The 19785-nt window shown below is 35.6% G+C and overlaps 1 protein-coding gene across 1 annotated transcript in view; it reads left to right on the top strand.

The window, feature by feature from the left end:
- The first annotated feature begins 2592 nt into the window (after nucleotides 1-2592).
- The window catches only part of LOC120423723 (uncharacterized), a 60813-nt gene continuing 43620 nt past the window's right edge, over nucleotides 2593-19785 (top strand). Inside the window, exons 1-2 of the mRNA XM_039587628.2 lie at nucleotides 2593-3100; nucleotides 17680-18004. Of these exons, the coding sequence (XP_039443562.1) occupies nucleotides 17831-18004 (174 nt within the window). The 5' untranslated portion in view covers nucleotides 2593-3100; nucleotides 17680-17830. The remainder of the gene's footprint in view (nucleotides 3101-17679; nucleotides 18005-19785) is intronic.

Raw genomic sequence — 19785 nt, 5'->3', positions numbered from 1 at the left:
AGCATTAATTTGGCTTATTAGGGAAAATTGTAAAAAATTAAGTTTACAGATCCGATGCCTAGCGCTTTAATTATTTTCTATTTAATTTTGTATATTGTTAAAAGGCTGGGAATTTTTTTTTAAAATTATTTTCCATCAAACACCGGCAATGATTTCGGTTAAAACAGGAAAAGACCAAAACAATTAGTACACCGATTTCCAAATTTATTGCTCTAAAATCTTCAGACTGTAGTCCCTATTTCAATAGTATTTATTAACATGAAATTCTAATCTTATCTAAAATTTTACATTGACTGGGATAATTTAATTTGTTGTCGCCTCTTGTTTTTTTTTACGTTTCCAAAGAAATTTTTCAATCTTTATTAAATATATTTATAAAAGACTTATTTAATTTTAATCACACTGGAATTAAAATTATAGTCATTTTAAATCCAAAGCGCAACAAAGAACAAAAAAAAGTATGTTTAATTTCTTTTAATCTATTTTAAAACTGTCATCTTTGGTTAAATTTAAGTGTAGGTTATCACCAATTAATATTATGAAGCTAATTCTATGAATTTTAAACTTGAAAAACATAACAAATATAATGAAAACAAAGATTTTATGACTGTTTAAAAAAATGTTGCGAGATCCCGGGAATTCCCGGGATATTTACTATAAACACTCTTAAACATCAGAAGTTCAAGTTTTCGTAGAGGAAAAGTTACTAAAACGACTTACTGAACACGATAAAACTTTAAAAATGGGAAAAAATACGTTAGGGACCATCCACAAACCACGTGGACACTTTTTTGGAAATCTCAACCCCCCCCCCCCCTCGTGAGCAATTGTCCACTCTTCGATATTCGTGAAACTGTGCCCTAACCCAGTCAACTCTACCGGAATTCTGAAACGGAATTCAATTCGAATCGTTTACGTATTCCGTTTCACACGCAACAACCGGTACGTACACGGATCCGTCCGATTTTGTTGACTGTTTAATACAAGGTTAATTTTTTATATCTCCCAGCCTTGCGGCAATACAACCCAGGGATGCCAGATGCCGAGAATTGTCTGTGTTTCACAGATATTTGAGCTTGTGCCAGACTTTTTACGAGGTGCACAGTTTTTTTTTTTTTTTGAAATTTCCTTAAAGTAAAAATATCGAGCGGAACTTATTTTAGAAGTCTCCAAATACATAAAATATCAGTTTATGCAACAAGTTGCAAAAAGAAGATTTTTTCAGCACGAGTCGTACATTTATCCAACGAGGTTTACCGAGTTTTGCAACGAGTTCCCTACAATTTTTTTGTAATTCCGAAAAACGCTTCTTGAATGGAATTTTATGTCAAACATTCATGTGTTTAGTAAATTCACCGTTCAAAACAAGAAAAATATTGAAAATTTTACTTTTCGATACTAGTGTTGAAAAATTCAACTTTTCAGCACTGGTTTTGAAAGGTATTAACTTTACAATCTGTTATTTTTGGTAGGGAAAAGTAAGCCGTTTCATTTATCCAGAAGGACAGGAAAAGTTGACAGTTTTACAGCGGAATTGCAAAAATGTCTTTTCGAATGTTTTTCCATGATCGTTATTTTTTGTTAAATTTACAGACATGCACTTTTTGCTAAGCCATGTGGTATCCATGATCTATGGCTATAACACTATGACATGATCAACAATTGAAAAAATGGACTTTAATTTTTTTAATATTAGTTTTAGTACAAAACATGTCCCATAGTTCTGGCCATATTTTACAAAAAAATAATAACAAGTTGGGCTATGGAAAATTGATCAAAATTCTCCTATACTTAAAGTAAAGTAAAATTCAGCAATAAATATTTTGTTATGACTCCTGATTATTTATTTTTTTTAAGTTGGAATATGACATGAGTAATGCGATCATTTATTGAATAATGTTTCATGTGCCTTAACTTGATTTTTGATTGTCTTAGTCTTAGTCTTTCTCTCATAATATCTGTTCAATAAAAAAAATTTAGACTAAGTTTTGAGGATGTTATTATTTTTTCTTCTCTTTACTGGTGGTCAAAATTTTCTGATAAAAAAACAGATATTTTAAAAGGACTTGTTATTGAAATAACCTCCGTTTTTTTGTTCCATCTGCCCGGGTGGCTCGAAACTGATTTTAGTACAACACAAAATTGCTGTGATTTGTGTATTTTTCCAGACTTTCGATAAAATTGATAAAATACTAAGCATTAACCTGAAACAGTGACTAGATTTGTATTGTTCAGCAATCTTCAAAAGCTCATCCAAGATCCAAATCATCAAGAAAAATCATAACAATCTGCGATGCGTCTCCACCGCTCTCTTTACATTAAAGCTCGACATTTTATGAATGAAAAGCTCCGCTCGCAATTTACTCCACCACAACCATTGATGGCGGCTAGCCAAAACGTAAACAGAGAGAATCTTGGAAGGGAAATTCACACTAACTAAAAAAGATAAAATCAAAATAAAATCCTCAAAAAAAACTTCCCAAACAGAGAATATATCTCGAAGAGAGCGCCCCTTTCCGCGCCGGCGCGCCAAATTCGCTACATCGGTGTATCGATGGCCGACCTGACACCGTGGCCAAAAGGTGCCGTGTCAGTGACGAGAGAGACCCCATTCGCGACACAAGTGCCCAACCAGCTCCTAACTAAGGGCAGTACCCCCCCTATCTTCAGGACAGCAAAATTGAGGACTCTGGGTCAAGAGCAAGAAGTGTCACCTGGCTGGCAGGTTCCATGGCGGATCATGGCCAATGTCTGAAGAGTGGCTGCCACTCCGACAGGGAAGGAAGTGCTCTGTGAAGTGCTTTTTGAATGTTCTGGGTAATCCGGACGATTGTTTAAGGAATTCCGGAAGGTCAGCTGCTCAAAAAGGAGGAAAAAAGTGGAAAGCTCTGTGTGTTGTCAATTTTCTCACCGCGAGAAAAAAAGGAAAAACCCAGGAAATTGAAGTCTGTGATAAGTGAGTTTTTCTACCCCGACGACGGGGACATGTTCCGGAACCTAATTAAAAAGTTGCCAGTGGAAATGGAGTGAAGTGAAGTGAGTCGTTTTCCCTCCTTTTGGCAAAAAAGCACTGGAAAAGTGGCAGACGCAGAAGCGAAAAGTGAGCATCAAGATAAAGTGTACACTTTATTAGCAGTAAAAGCGTTTTCAAACTATTCTTCTGCACCACGAATGCAGGAAATTCAGCATCCAGGATGGGGTTATTCGTGAAATTAATGTCTGGTGACATAATCCTGGAGCGTCCTCATTTTTTTTTGCTTCGATCCACACTCGAAAGCTTCTTGAAATATACATAGCAGCAGAAAAAATCGAAAAAAAAGAAAAGGAAAAATAGGATACATTCATTGTGGGACAATGTGAAGAGGCAAGGGAAAGCCGATATGATTTGCCTGATCGATTTTTCGCACACAGGGGCTGTGTGAAAGTGTGTGTATTGGATGTGTGGGTGGGTTTGTGCGTTGGTGTGTGCTTTTCCTGCTTCTGGATGGCTGGCTGCCGTGTTGTGCAGCCACCCTCGCAGGCGAAAATGGCCTTCTCCGAACAGGAGAGAGTGACAAATTTGTAAAACTAGGAAATGCAAGTTATGGTTGCATTAAGACAAAAAAAAATCTAAATTAGCCTTCCCTTGGTATTAAAAAAATATTACACATAAGGTATTGGGGTCCTTTTCGACCCCAAACATTAAAAAAATCGTCAAAAATCCGGTTCTTTTGGTCACAAATGAAAGCTTAGAACGTCCCCTTTCCGAAACCGACCTGGAAACCCGGATTTGGTCACTTGGGCCACCGGGAATCGGCTACAACCGAAAAAAGACCTTTTTGAGACCCCAACTTTGACGACCTGTATCTCCGGCAAATTTTAACCAATCAGGATGCTCCGGGTTGCATTAAACAGGTATTTACCTGTACTTTGACCACAAATATTAATATCAGGGCCAGGTGACCTGCCGGTTCCGGAACAACGACATGATCGTATATTGACACATCTTTCAATTTCATGAAGTTTGATATATCGGATGATAGGGTTTCTCTCATATTCCGGGAGTGTCCCCAAGGGGCCACCGGTAACCGGTTCCAGATTGGCCATGATGGCTCAGCAAACAACGACATTACCATGAAGTTTGATATGCAACATGATGGGTTTTCAACAAAAAAAAATCAAGTTGGGCGTTCATCGGGTACCCGGGAACTGGTGTCAGGTTACCCGGAAGTGGCCACTATCACTCCAGCCAGAGTGGTTCTGGCAATCGTGTATTGTGTTTTTAGTAAGTTTTATCGATCAATTTCAACTATCATGAGAGTATTGGTATCACATATACGTGAAAAACAGTAAAACATGAACCAAGGGGTTTCCAACATCGTTTCAGACTGGTCACTAATCCGGAATTACTTGGAACTTGAGCAAGTAATTCTGAAATTCCGGATTTACTGAGTAATTCCAGAGTAATCTTGGTAATTCCTAATAATCCCAGTAATTCTGGTAATTTCATGATTCTTTTTGGTGAAAACATACTTCAGAAAATAATAAAATAATAAAAAAAAACTGTTATAAAGATAATTTCGATAAACCTTCTATGATTCTATTTATTGCCTATTAATTTTCATGTAAGAAACCAAAGTTATACATAGCTAGTACGGGATCATTCGGATTTTGAGTAAGTAATTCAGTAATTCCAGTATAGCTCCGCAATTCTGCAGTAATTCCTGTAATTCTAGAACTACCTAGTAATTCCGTAGTAACTCGTGTAATTCCATAGTTACTCAGTAATTGGAGTTTCCCGGAAAACGGAAAAAATATATTTTTTATTCCAGGGAAATTTTTGAAAACGTCGGTAAATCAATGTTTTCTTTATATTTGTTATGTTTATCATGCTTTGAAATCACACTATTAGCTCAATACAATTAATATCAATCTAAACAAGGATAGCAGTTTTTAGATAGCCTTAAAGATTTTTTTTTTGTTCTTTGTTGTGCCTTGAATTTCAAATGCACTCAAACGCCAAAATCAGTTGTCAAACTGATGTTGATATTTACCCAATTTTCTCGATGATTTCCAAGTAGGATGTCCAATTATCCCGGATTTGCGTTTCCCGGAAAACGGGAAAACTATTTATTCTCGGGAAGTTTTTGAAAAAGTCATAAAATCTATGTTTTCTTTATATTTGTTATGTTTTTCAAACTTTAATGTTAAAGAATTAACTCAATACTATTAATATCAATCTAAACAAGGATAGCAGTTTTTAGATAGCCTAAACAAATTTTTGTTGTTCTCTGTTGTGCTTTGAATTTTATATGCACCACATTTCTAATTCAAATTAAATAAGTATCTTATAAATATTAATTTTTAATTTATTTCTATATGACAAGACTAAAATAGCTTAAAAAATTGGTTTCAGAAGTCTTTTAGAAAAGTTTAAACTTATAAATTGTAATGCTAATGTAATTTCCAGGCTAAAATAAGATTTTTGTTTGATTCCGAGAATTCCCCGTACAAAATATAAAAAAATCTCGGGATTCGGGAAATCCCGGTTTTTGAAACAATCCCGGGAATTTTGTGCCGGGAATTCCCGGGATGGACGAACTATTGCCAAGCACGTGGTTTTGTGCGTTTGACAGCTGTCGGTCGATCCAATTCCAAAGACTTTTTTCAATATGCTGGACACTAGGCAGTAATTCCAAGTTATTTTTATAAATTTTGCAAATCTGCGTGGTTTCTGGTGATCCCAAGTAATTTTGGGAAATCGAAGTAATTCGTGGTATATTACCATTAATCCTGGTAATTCCATTAAAACTGGTCAGTAATCCTTGATGCTGGAAACCCCTTGACATGAACTTTTCGGATGTTCCGAATTTCCGGAACCGGTAGGTCACTTGGCCCTGATATTAATATTTGTGGTCAAAGTACAGGTAAATACCTGTCGAATGCAACCCGGAGCATCTTGATTGGTTGAAATTTGCCGGAGATATAGGTCGTCAAAGTTGGGGTCTCAAAAAGGTCTTTTTTCGGTTGTAGCCGATTCCCGGTGGCCACAGTGACCAAATCCGGTTTCCCAGGTCGGTTTCGGAAAAGGGACGTTCTAAGCTTTCATTTGTGACGAAAAGAACCGGAATCGGTCAAAAACTGGATTTTTGACGATTTTTTAAAGTTTGGGGTCGAAAAGAAACCCAATACCTTTAAGAGCGAGTTTTTCACCGATGTGAAACAGGTCGTATCGAGGTGCTCCGATTTGGATGAAACTTTCAGGGTTTGTTTGTCTATACATGAGATGAACTCATGCCAAATATGAGCCCTCTACGACAAAGGGAAGTGGGGTAAAACGGGCATTGAAGTTTGAGGTCCAAAAAACATGAAAAATCTTAAAATTGCTCGCATTTCCGTAAAACTTCATCAATTCCAACTCTCTTAGATGCATTCGAAAGGTATTTTGAAGCCCTTCAAAATGTGCTATAGACATCCAGGATTGGTTTGACTTTTTCTCATAGCTTTTGCAAATTACTGTTAAAAATGGATTTTTTTAAAACCTTAATAACTTTTGGCAACAGCCTCCAACACCCATACTCCCGTAGGTCAAAAGTTAGGGAATTTCATGGACTATAAGCCTACGGTATTAACTTTTTGGCCAATCTCAGTTTTTCTCATAGTTTTACGATTCTTCTAGAACAAATATTTTACAACGTTAGTTTTTGCCCTGTAGGCCATGACGACGGCACTTTTATTTTTTCATATTCGGAATCCTCGGACAATTTCACGTAAGTTAGAAGTATTGGAGTTGTAATTTTGATTTAAAAAATAATTAAATAAAACATTTTTGAAAAAAGAAATAGATCTTATTTACCCTATGATCAATACGTCAAATGCTGTATCAAGTAGGCGAAAACTTGTTTTACCCCTAATCCGACAAAATGCTAAATAATATTTTAATTAATTCTAAATGGCATTTTTTCCAATCAAATTCAAAATTCCAACACCTCAATCTAATGTAAAATTTTCTGAGGATTCCGAATATGTCAAAATTGAGACCAAAAAGTGCCGCTATGGAGGCCTACAGGGCAAAAACTAACGTTGTAAAATGTTTGTTCTAGAAAAATTGTAAAACTATGAGAAAAACTGCGATTGGCCAAAAAGTTAATACCGTAGGCTTATAGTCCATGAAATTCCCTAACTTTTGACCTAAGAGAGTTGGAATTGATGAAGTTTTACGGAAATGCGAGCAATTTTAAGATTTTTCATGTTTTTTGGACCTCAAACTTCAATGCCCGTTTTAACCCACTTCCCTTTGTCGTAGAGGGCTCATATTTGGCATGAGTTCATCTCATGTATAGACAAACAAACCCTGAAAGTTTCATCCAAATCGGAGCACCTCGATACGACCTGTTTCACATCGGTGAAAAACTCGCTCTTAAAGGTATTGGGTTTCTTTTCGACCGAAGCTGCTAACCACGAGGCCTTTTTTCCACGAGGGGGTTTTTCCGTCTAATGACTAATCTGGGACGAGTTTCATAAGGTTTGCTGAAGTAGTTTTTTAGATTCAGCCGTTTTAAAATGCTATTTCAGATTGTTTACACCGATTATACATAGGTTTTCTAAGATAAAGTCGGATGCAACATTTTAAAATGGCTGCATCTCGAGAACTACATCAGCAAAATTCATTATTATCATAAAATGCATATTCATTAAAGTGCTGAAATTATATGCATCGTTTTGGTTTTCTTATTGAAAATCGGATGTAACATCTTAAAAGGGATGTATCTCGAAAACTACATCAGCGAATGTTTTTTTTTTTGCTCAGAGGTGCCCAATGGTGTAAGGAATAAATAGACCCCAAAATCTTGGATTGCATACTTTTTCATAATAACGGTATTTTAAACACCGTGACTTGTTTTTTTAATGAACTGTTCATGCTTATAAGAATTCAAAATCACTCTAAAATATTTTACAAAAATACCTCTTTTAAACAACTAAACTACCAAGTTCGAGGAAAAGGGGGAATTTCCATATAAATTCCTCTTTTTTCTCGAGCTTGGGAGTTCAGATGTTAAATACCTAATGCAAAGAATTGGTAATTTATGAAGGCATGCAAAAACTGTGCAAAACCAGTGCTTCATTTTTTTTTTTTGAAATTATGGGTTTGTTGATTCAGCTGGTTTAATGTGACTGCCAATGTTTTGAAAATAAATGCATTTTTCTGCAGTTGATTAATTACCCTTCTTTTTATGTCAAAAAAGCTAAGGGTTTAAAAGTTATCAAAAATTGCAAATTAATTAGTGATTTGTAGAATAGGCTTAAAACTACCTATTCCATCTCAACTGTGCACAAAAAAAAAATGCAAATTTGAAAATTTTCTTCCCGAAATTCGTCCAAATCGGACTACCCCCTTAATGTGTGTACCTCCGCAAAAAATCGACTTTTTGGCGATTTTTTTTTTGAGCGAACCTCCTAGTTTCTAACGGCGATAGCTGCTGAACCACAAATCTTATATGGTCGGTCTTAGACTCAACTTTGTAGTTTTTGTAGTAGTAATTATTGACCAACATATTCATTTCTGTCGAAAAGGATTCTTATGTAAAATTGGCCAGGGAATACGATGGTGAGGTCAAATAAAAAAAATAAGTTGGGGTGTTTCGAGATACGACCATTTAAAGTTTTCAAATGCACAATACAGGTAGAAAAAATCATATTCAAAATTTTGATCTCGGAAATGGATTTTACGTACAGCTTCCTTCAGTCTAAGACCGACCTTCTAAGATTTGTGGTTCCTGAGCAAAAAGTAGATTTTTTGCGGAGGTACAAAAATGGAAGGGGTGGTCCGATTTGGATGAAATTCGGGATTGTTTGATAGCCAAATTTTAGCAGGATCGGAGAAGGTATTTTTCAAATGCAGTTCCGCTTCAGATGGAATGACCCGTATATATATACAAAAAACTAAACATGATAAATCTATATGAAAATATTATAATGGAATGAAAAAAATTGAGAAAAAAAATGGGCAGTAGAGGCTGCAAACGTATCTCCAACTTTCACCCACTCGGGTCACCGCACACCAAAGTATAAGAGTATAACAATATTCATCCCATTCCCTTTTTTTCCCTCGCTCCAACTCTTGTGGTGGTTGCAAATTTAGTATTGGTAAAGTTTTTTTGAGGTCAGGAAGCGGGGGAGGATTTGGGTTTTTTCCAGATCTGCTGATGCCAGCGGAAAATTCGATTTGTGATGAGTGATGTCTAGTGCGTCCATCCCGGGAATTCCCGGGACAAAAATCCCGGGATTTTCCCAAAACCGGGAATTCCCGAATCCCGGGAATTTTCATAATTTGTCCCGGGAATTCCCGAAATTGAAAAAAAAATCAAATTTTGGTCTGGAAATTCTGATTTGGTTTTTGAAATAGTTGAATACATAGTAATCAATACGGATTTTAAAGCATTAAAATTGGTATTCGACATATATCAGCTTTAATTTGGCTTATCAGGGTTTTTTTTAACTTAAGTTCACAGATCCACAAAATTCCATGTCGCTTTCAATATTTTCTATTGAATTTTATGTTTTTTTTTTTTTTTGAAGACTGGGTATAATATTTATATTTATAATTTTGAATTTGAAAAAAAAATCATCTTAAATTATTTTTCATCAAACACCGGATTTGGAGCAAATCACGACAAATGTATCTAATTAAGACAGCTATTTAAGCTGCATCGTGTTTTGAATAGCTTCGGTTAAAAAAGGAACAGCACAAAACAATTAGTACACCGATTTTCAAATTTATTGCTCTGAAATCTCCTGTACCTTTTCAGCCTGTAGTTCCGAATTTCCTCTGCTTTTGTTGTCGCTTTTCGTTTTTTAGATATTTTCAAAGAAATTTTTCAAGCTTTTAATGCATATAGCATAATTTATAAATGAATTATTTCTAAGTTTAGATTTTGCTAAAGAACACCCAGTTAGCAAAATCTAAACTTAGAAATATGTATCCTCCCTGCAAAGGCTTATGAATTGATCTCAATTGAAAGGTTCTCCAAATCTCTGAATTGCAAATGTAACATCCTGGAGCAGAACAGTTAAATCGTAATAAAAATTAGGATTATTTAATTTGAATCACATTGAAATTGAAATTTGTTGTTTTTTAATCCAAAGCAAAATAAAAAAAAAACAAAAAAATCTATTTCCAATATTTTCTAAGTTATTTAAAAACTGTCGTCCTTGTTTAGATTGAAGTGTAGATTGCCAATTATTATTATTGAGCATATCCTATGATTTAAAGCTTGAAAACTTAACAAATATTATGATAACATAGATTTTATGACTGTTTCAAAAATTTCCCGGGATCCCGGGAATTCCCGGGATTTCAAAAATATTTTTCCCGTTTCCCGGGAAATACAAAACCCGGGAAAATTGGACGCCCTAGTGATGTCGATGGATGCTGCTGGTTGTACGCGCAGACTGATTGATCTTGAAACAGTTTCACATTGCGGTGCCGTGATGTTTGCCACACGTGTTCGTCTGTTTTGAAATTTGCTTTGATTGATGTCGAATGGGTGGGTGTTTTTCTCTGGTACAGAAGGGGCGCTGTTTATCGCGGGGAGAATAATTAACGTCTCTTTTTTTTTGCTACATCAATCGATTCGGGATGATATATGGGTGTAGTTAAAGTAGAATTTTTGGTCGGTTATAAATCACAAGCGATTATTAATCTGTAGTAAGAAGAGAAAAATGCCACAAAAATTCACGTTTATTTTTATCGCTTGTAGATTAGCAATTAAATCCGAAACCATACATTTTATTGTAGTTGAACTGTTCGAATGCTTATGATTTATACACTTGACTTGACTTGGACTTGGACTTGACTTTGTATTACTATAAATTTTGTATTACTTTCATAAGAAGATTTTGAAGAGATTTTTGTGGGAATCAATAGTTATAAAAAAATTCAATGTCAAAAAATGTTCGCGTCTTTAAACTTCTACTAAAATCTAACTTGTCTGCAAAATGTTCAAACCCCAGACACATCACTCCAAACATCCAAGAAGGGAAAATCTCCCGCGGCCATCTGGTGGTTGTTTTCCCGCCCGCAGCTGTGTGTGTGGGGGAGTATTTGGCGTGCTTTCCATCATTCCGCGTTGCTGTGTTGGTAAAGCGTCGCGACGCGTCCATCGTCGTGGGAGAGAGCATGTGCAGATTCGCCGAAAGCACGTGCTCCTCCGACGCCTGCTGTGTGTTGAGTTTTGTTTACAACGCGATTCGAAGAGAAGCGTGTTTTGCAGGACTTTGACGGATTTCGACGACTCTCTCTGGAAAATAGAGAGTGAGAACGGAAAGTGGGATATTTCAATGTGATTTGTTATGGTCCGAGTAGGCGGTGGGGAGGGTAGCACACACAAATACGAAAGTACAAGTGTAAATAAACAAACCACTTCTCTAATGGCGGCGTCGTCGGTGGTGGCCTTTGAGAGGGAAAAACAGTGAGAGTGGTTTATGATGGTTTCGTCGACATTATTTGTGGATGTGTGGCGTCTGGTTTTGGTTGCACAGTGAGAGGAAAGCTTTGAATTTCCCGACGAGTGATTCTGACGTTGGGGCTAACATCGATCAGCCTCTCGGGGTAATTCAGTAACAACATTTCAAAAGGGCGAAACCTATCAATTCCTATTTCCACAAAAAAGCATGAAAACCATCAATTTTGTCAAAACGTAATAGAAAATAGCAATAATTTCATCATAGAGAGCAATTTGAAATTAATTAAGGTGTTTTTGCTATTAAAAATTGAGAAAAAGAAATTACGCCTTTTTGAAGAGCGTGCCTACATTTTCGCCCCACCGTATTCGCCACCCACTCAACCAAAACAACGGATTAGCCCGTCAGGTTACGCCACAAAGCAGAAGTAAACAACAGATTCGCCCTTTTGTTTTTTGTTCATTTTTCGGGTTTTTAAAGAAAAAAGTGGTGAAACAACTATTTTATCATTGTGAAACATTAAAGTCAGTGATAATACAGTGATATTTGCAACCTCAGTGATAAAAAATTGGTCTAGAAAGCCTTCATAAGGAGTCCGATTCAGGCCAAGACTCGTTGAGCCAGGATACACCGTAAGTAGCAAGTTGGTTTGACGATGTGGTCTATATTGAAGTGACGTTCCTTGGGGTGTCCCCGCCGGAAGTGGGAGACATGGCACCTGACGACTAGGCCACCCCGCGACACCATCCTGCCTTCTCAATCTTTGCATAGCTTCAATGGTTACGGAGGCGATGATTTTGTACGGCATTCCTCCTAAACTAACTTTTTGTCCTGCAACTGCTCGACCCAGAATCCCCGGATGTTCCAAGAACCGGTAAATTATGGACCTTCATATCTAGATTGTGAAACCAGACCAGATCCGATACTACAATAATTGAAATTAATAAGTTATGTATTTAGGATCATACAAATCTGTGTTTGTTGTGGAATTGTGTTCAGAGACATCAGAAACATACATTTTGATCCATTTTGAGGATTGTCAGGTTAAAATTCACTAAATTATAATGAAAATTTATTGTTTCTAAATATACGTCGGAACTTGCAGAAAGCACTACATTCGCCCCTCGTGATTGGGTGAAAACACAAGGGCGAAAACTCAATTTGGTTTGTTTTGATTGATGTCGTTGATTAGCCCTTTTGTTTTTTGCTTGTAAAAATACGTTTTTTCGGAATTTTGAGATGATGGAGGGTGTTTTAGAATCAGTTTTGTTCGCTTTATATGATTCTGACAAAAACTCAGTTTGTTTACATCTGAGGGATTCGCCCTTTTGAAAAGTTGTTACTGAATTGAAATAAAACTATATTGAAAAACTAAACGTATAATTTTATCTTAAATTCCCCCCCTCCCCTTTCAGGGGGCTATTTTTCGAAAAAAAAACAACCAAAATGGAAATTAAAGTGCAATCGGCTGAAATCAATTTAAAATGCATTCCAGTGCGTTTTGAATCATTTTTAGCATGTTTGGGTTGACCTAAAAATTAAAAAAAAAATTGGAAATCATCGATGCTAAATATCGCAAAAAGTTGTTTTCGCTATATTTTTTGTTTTAGTCAAATCTTACATTTTTTGAGAACTAATGATTGCAAAACTACTGAACTAGTGTAAAATGCATTTTAAAACACTTTTTCCATGTAAATGTTGAAACTACACAGCAAATTTTGGGTTGCCATTTCAGTAAAATAAATAACTGAATGCGATTCAGTAACCATTTGCTGAAATTCGGTAACAAACAAAAACATTACTGAAAAATCAGTAACTGCATATCTGTCAAACTGGAATGTCCTTTCTGCCTTATTATATTGTTTGGATGCTGCCGAGAGAAAATCTTTTTTTAACTGTGTTGTTTTTAAAATTTCGTATTGTGATCTTTAGAAACAAAGGTAAGAAAAATGTTAATAGCAAATGCCTCGATGCTAACCACCTGTTTTTTAGGTTTGGACGATTGATGAAATAAATGAATTAATAACAGTATTTTTAATGACAAGCAAAAAAATATTTTGATAACTGAAATATCAGCAATGATTGCTGAATCTTCAGCAAATGATCTGTCAAACTGCCACAAGAAAATTACTGAATTTTCAGCAAAATAATTTGACGTTTCTTTTGCTGAAATTTCAGTTGTTTTGACAACCATTTTACTGAAATTTCAGTAAATCATCTGTCAAAGTGACAAATATCAGTTAACTGAGAATTCAGTAAAATCTAAATTACTGAATCGTTTACTGAAATTTCAGTAGATGAAAATTCAGTAAAACTTTACTGAATTTCAGCAAAAAAAAATTTGTTGTGTATGGCTTGTTATTTCAATATTATTATTATTTTTTTTACACACCCCTCGACCCCGACAAGAGCCGAGGGACAAAAACTTTGAAAAATGTTTGCATTAGCCAAAGGCTGTGAAGATTTACTACAATTTTTCATTTGAGAACTAGTTGATCGCTGCCGATTGCTGCTTTGTGAAAAATGTTTTTTCTCAGTGTCACCTAAAGCGGGATCCAAAGAATTTCCGTGATTTCCATAAAAATATACGAATAATTCCCGGGAATTCCCGAAATTTAAGCAAAGTTGAGCTGAAACCAGTAAGGTATTGTTCTTGAAAAGTTATTAGTCATGAAAAATATAATTTCTGCGTGATTTTTAAAGATTCTTTTTTTTCTGGGAAAACCGGGAGTTTTATTTTTATTCTTCAACCATAAAACTTCCTGAGAAATTAAAAAAAATGCTTGAAAAGGCTTTTTTTCAGTTGAAAATGTTCATCGGAGTTTTATTTATGCAAATTTGTCTGAATTTTAACAATCTTTCAAACATAAACAAATCTTTGATTTTTTTTTATTTGTTTACATAATGTTCCAACATCAAGTTATTTAATTTGAGTAAAAAACTTACTTGAAGCCAGAACAAAAAAAACTCTACCAAAATCACGCTATTCGCTTTTAATTTGTTTAAAAACAAAACCTTTGAAATGATTTCAGAATGGGTTTGGATTAAAGCAGTTTTTCTCAACCGGTGAGGAGTTGAAAATTGAAATCACAAGCCTACACAGAAAAAAATATGTAAATTTACACAGCACGTAATTACTGTTTCTTATGTAAACTCACTCAATGTTATGTTGAAATAAGATGTAAAGAGTAAAAAGTCATGGAAATTACTCCAATGTAAATCTAAATCTAATGTAAATCATGACTCTAATGGAAACGTTGAGCATGGAAACTCAAATCTGATGAATTTCTTCCCGTGTTCGGCTTCCTGTAAATTCCTATTTAATGTAAATCATATATCCAATGTATTTCTGCCAAACGTTGACTTCAAAACTACCCGAACTAAAAATAGTTATATTTGGTTCTCTTTCTATCGCTCTCATACTTCGCTGGCCCACTGCCTGAGCCTCGACCTGAACAAGTTGATGCTGTAGCCGCTCGTTTTCAAAATGCGAAGATGGCTCAGTCGGCAGCGGGTAGCAGCAGTAACACCGAACATCCTACCCGTCGTCCGTTCAATTCCAGTCCAGCGTAATTCCGCTTGGCCGTCGACGAGAAAGTTACCCCTACCTGTGAAACATCTTTTTAAAATAAGAATTTCCTTTTGCTGCCCGCTTCAATAATTTTAAAATAGAACAAAGGCCACACCCTTTTCCTACTGCAATCCAAGTCGAGCTTCTCATTCCCATTGGCCAATCAGAATTACTAGATTGGAGCTTATGTAAATTTCCAAAACTAATGTAAATTTTCAAAACTAATGTAAATTTCCAATGAACCTAATGTAAATATACATCATTTATCCTGATACCTTTTGGTACATGATAAATAATGTAAATTTACAGGAATATTTTTTTCTGTGTAGGTTTTAAAATTTGAATGAAAAAAGTGTTTAAAATACATTTTACACGCGCCCAGTTGTGCTCCAATCATTAGTTTTCAAAATATCGATGTATTAACGGATTTTAGTTTTTCGCGAAAAAAAACTTTTCGTGGGACTGTACATTGGTATTTCATGAAAATTTAAAATGTCTTCAAAGGAGTTCAAACATGCTAAATATGATTATAAACGCAGGAAAATGCATTTTAACTGGTTTTCGGTTGATTAAACTTTAATTTTCATTAAAATTTTGAAGTTTTTCGAAAAAAATATTTTTTTTGCCCCCTGATTATTCAGGCCGACTTGAAGGAGGGGGGGGGGGGGGAGTGAGTGTTTGCATTTGCTACATAGAGGAACATTTATAAAAAGTTTATTTAACAAATTGTTTAGAGAGGCTTTACATTTCATTTAATATGAGCAGGTAATGAAAAATCGTGAAAAGAACTTATTCTTCCTGCAAATATTAATGCCAGATAATTTCTTGTGATATATTTATAAAACCAAAAGTTTTATAATGTTTGATGTCTTAACATTTTTTATGAATTATAATAGTAGTTTTTGCAACAAGTTGCAAAAAGTGGATTTTTTTGGCACGAGTCGTACATTTATTCAACGAGGTTTATCGAGTGGGATAAATACGAAGGGTTATAAAAATATCGAGTTCTACTAAGAGTTCCATACAACCTTTTATGCAATTCCTAAAAACACCCTTTTAACAGAATTATAAGTCAAATTTCCCAGTATTTCTGTAATGAATCATTTAAATTAAAAAAAATGTTGAAAAGCTTTACTTTTCCTGATTTTAGTGCTGAAAAGTGGAAATTTTCAGCTTTTGTTTTGAAAAGTGTTACTTTTCGATTCTGTTATTTCTTGTAGAGAAAAGAAGGCAGTTTCGACGTCTGAGAATGACAGGAAAAGTAAGTAGTTTTGCGCTGGAACTGCAAAAAACGATTATCAAAAAATAAATTATAAGAAATACACAGCATTATGGCCGAAAAAAAGCTCATTCAAATAAATTGAATTCCAGCATTAATGTTCTTATCGAAAAAATATTTTTTATTGGATCTCAAATCTTGTATGTATTCTCGAGCATGTGTGGAAATTAAGAAGTAATTCTCTTCCATGAATATTGTTACAAAAATAGATTATGGAAACGAAATCTAAATTAATAATTTTCCGTTGATCTGAAGATTACTTAAATTTTTAGATTTAAATGATTTAAAGGGTGTCTCATAAATCATGTTTTTAGAGCCTCTATCACACATTAAAAAAATAATTGTGGACGGTTGAAAAATTGTTTGCTTGAGTAATAAATCTTTTTTGAGTAATTTTACCCAAAATAATGTGTACAAATGTGAAATTCTACAGAAACTAATTCAAATTGACACATTTGTGATATTACCATATTTTACAAACGATTTTTGAGAAACTTTATTGAAAATATTGAATTCAATGTTTTAAAAAAATGTTAAATTAAAAACAATTTAAATAAAACTAGTTCTTCCCGGCAAACTTCGTCCTGCCTTTTTTTTGTTTCCTGACGTTTCTTGCTTGTTTGCTAATTCAGCCTCCTGTGATCAAAATTTGATTTTACGCAGCTTTTCCCATACAATCTGCAGATTTTCCGGAATCGGTTCCAGAGTGGCCAAAGTTGTAACTTTTTGGCGTAAGAACCTTCCTTGGACTTATACGAACCCAACGCAACAAAGAGCTCCTCGATCCGACGCTCCGTATTGAACTGATTCGCGTTCGAACAAAACCATCGAAATTTTATATATATATAGATGTAAACATTAAATTTTTGCAAACGATCAGTTTAAGTTACATATACACAGCAAAAAATCCGATGGTAAAATCGCATGCAAAAGCATGCACATCACCTTCGTCAAAAAAGACACTCAATATTACACAATGCATGTATAATTTTTGTAAACACAAAATAAAAGTTGTAACCGACGGGATTCAAACCCAGCACCATCAGTAAGGACTGGCGCCTTAGCCCGCTCGGCCATCTGACCGATGAAGGGAGGAAAGGATTAACGCATTTATAAGCTTGACATTTCGTTCAAGTAGGATTCCCATACTGATGTGCTACATATTTCAGGGTGTAATATTACACTGAATTTCATAAAATAATGCAAAACAATTTTTACACCCAGGCCTTTTACACGCAGCTGGATTACTACTTTTTTTGCTGTGTAGGATAAATTTCCTATAGGATAAATTTATTGAAATATTTACACTATTTCCACTTTCCCATAACAGAACTAAGAATAACAGTGTGCAACAATTCTCCTTTTTACCCTCTCTCTCCCTCGAAAGCTTGTAACTGAGAGCGCATCACAAAGAGACAACTTTTTCCTTCGACGACTTCAGTGACGTCTTCTTTCTTCGCCTCCACCCACCTCTACCCACACACTCCACCCAACCCGTATTTGAGCTTTGAGCGAAACTTGGTGGGGCCCAAAAATCGATGACGGGCGAAGCGATGACGTCACGAGTATCAGCTGTTGGCGGAAACGCGGTTGCGCCCCACCTGCAGCCCCCGAACGCGAATCACCCGGTTCAGGCGCTCCGGACCGACGACATCGAAGTGCAGGTCATCGAACAGGTCGTCACCACCGAGCAGCACACCAGCGAGCGAAAGGTAAGGTGGAGGTATGCTGGGAATTTTTATATTTATTTTTATGTAATTTTTTAGCTTTAGTTTTGTTTAATTTTATTTTGATCTCATTTACATTTTCCTGTAGTACTGCTGCAGTGAGTACAACCGAGGGGGAAAACTCAAGACAGTCCAAACGAAGTCAAGCTCCAAGGAAATCGAGAAGGTTTTCGCGTCATAAATAATCCAGCGCGAATTGATTCGGGCTCGGAGGGGGTTCGTTGCTTCTGATTTGAATATTTCAAATTCAATCGAAAGCACGGTGTGGTGAACTTTGGAAGGCCGGCCGCCGGTTGGGCTTATTAGGTGTGCGGGCCAGGTGGAGTGTTTCCCAGTGAGTTTTGAGGTGGTATTTTTGGAAGCTTTACATAACGATGGGCCCGTGAAGTGACGAAAATACTTGTATCGTTGAGAGGAAGGATTCTGGGAAAAACTGGTTGGAAAAATCTAAACCGTTTTGCATAGTTTCGGCAGGTGCGTCACTCTGTTTGCAAATATCATCGTTTGAGATGAAGTAGCATTGGAATCATTAATATGAGAACCTGATTCAAAAAATATTTGGAACTTACTCACTCACTGAAATGTGAAATAGGACTAAATAAATAGTAAAAAGGATTTAAAAATGACTTTATCAAGACCGTTGATTATTTTTTAGTTTTCATTTTTCAATTAAAGCATGCGTTTTTTAAAGGAAATTTCATCAGACCCGCTTTTTGATCCCCAAAGACGTCTGCTTTGATTGTAAACGGGTTCTTCGATTTTCCAGGAACTATGCTTTAAAGGGTGGTTGTGGAACTTGATCACGTATCCTAGGTTGATTTTTCGACATATCGTGACGACCCCTCCCAATTTACTGGATTTAACTAAAGGAGGTATTATACCATGCCAAATGTCAAATACTTTCGCACTTTTTTATTTGCGTTTGACAGTTTGCCAAACTAGCAAACAAAGCATGCTGACGTTTCTGCAAACAAATTCAGGCAAACTGTCATAATGTCAAAAAGTGTGAGTTTGTTTGCTCAAAACAGAAGAGATATAAATATGGTGTCATAAGAACTTTTATGTAAATTGGACGCCCAATTGAATGGCGTACTCATAATTCCGAAAAAAATGTTTCTACAGAAAAATAAAAAAAAGGTTTAAGTTTTAGAATTGCTGCATTGTCCCGTTGTTCAACTGTAAAAAATATTTGGTTTTTCTGGGACTTCGGACATCTTTTTTTTTTGTATTGAGCAATTCCAGCCCAAAACAGGAATTTTTTAGGTACTTTTTTCTCGACACTCACCGATTTCAATGAAACTTTGTAGACATGTTTTCCTATGCTTATATAAGCCATTTTTGTGAATATGAAGCCAGTTTCACTCGATAATGACATTTGAGAAGGGCGTAAGTGTTTTAAATATTTTTGTATTTCGTAATTTAAATATTGCTGTATCTTGAAGCCGTTGCATCGTATCAAAAAGTGGTCAAAGACAAACTTGTAGGAAATTTGACGGGCTTTCCGAAAAAATACACTGAAAGAAAAAAAACACGCCACATTCATGAGATTTTTTGATTTTTAAGTTTAAAAGTCAAATTTGAAGGTGAGCGCTCTAAAATTCTTTGTGTAAATATGGGTATTCGGCGCCGTCGCTCCGTGCCATACTTTCATACACTTAGGAGCCCAGGGCGGCGAAGTCCTTGTAGATAAAAAGGAAGACACTAGTGGTTGGTACTAGCAATGGTGGCCGACAGCTATAAAGTCAACTTCGTTGAAGGTGAGCCCA

This window comes from Culex pipiens, chromosome 1, assembly GCF_016801865.2.
Source record: "Culex pipiens pallens isolate TS chromosome 1, TS_CPP_V2, whole genome shotgun sequence".
In the NCBI taxonomy this organism is placed as follows: domain Eukaryota; kingdom Metazoa; phylum Arthropoda; class Insecta; order Diptera; family Culicidae; genus Culex; species Culex pipiens.
The sequence above is the reverse complement of the archived record's forward strand: the minus strand, read 5'-3'. Positions and strand labels throughout refer to the sequence as shown.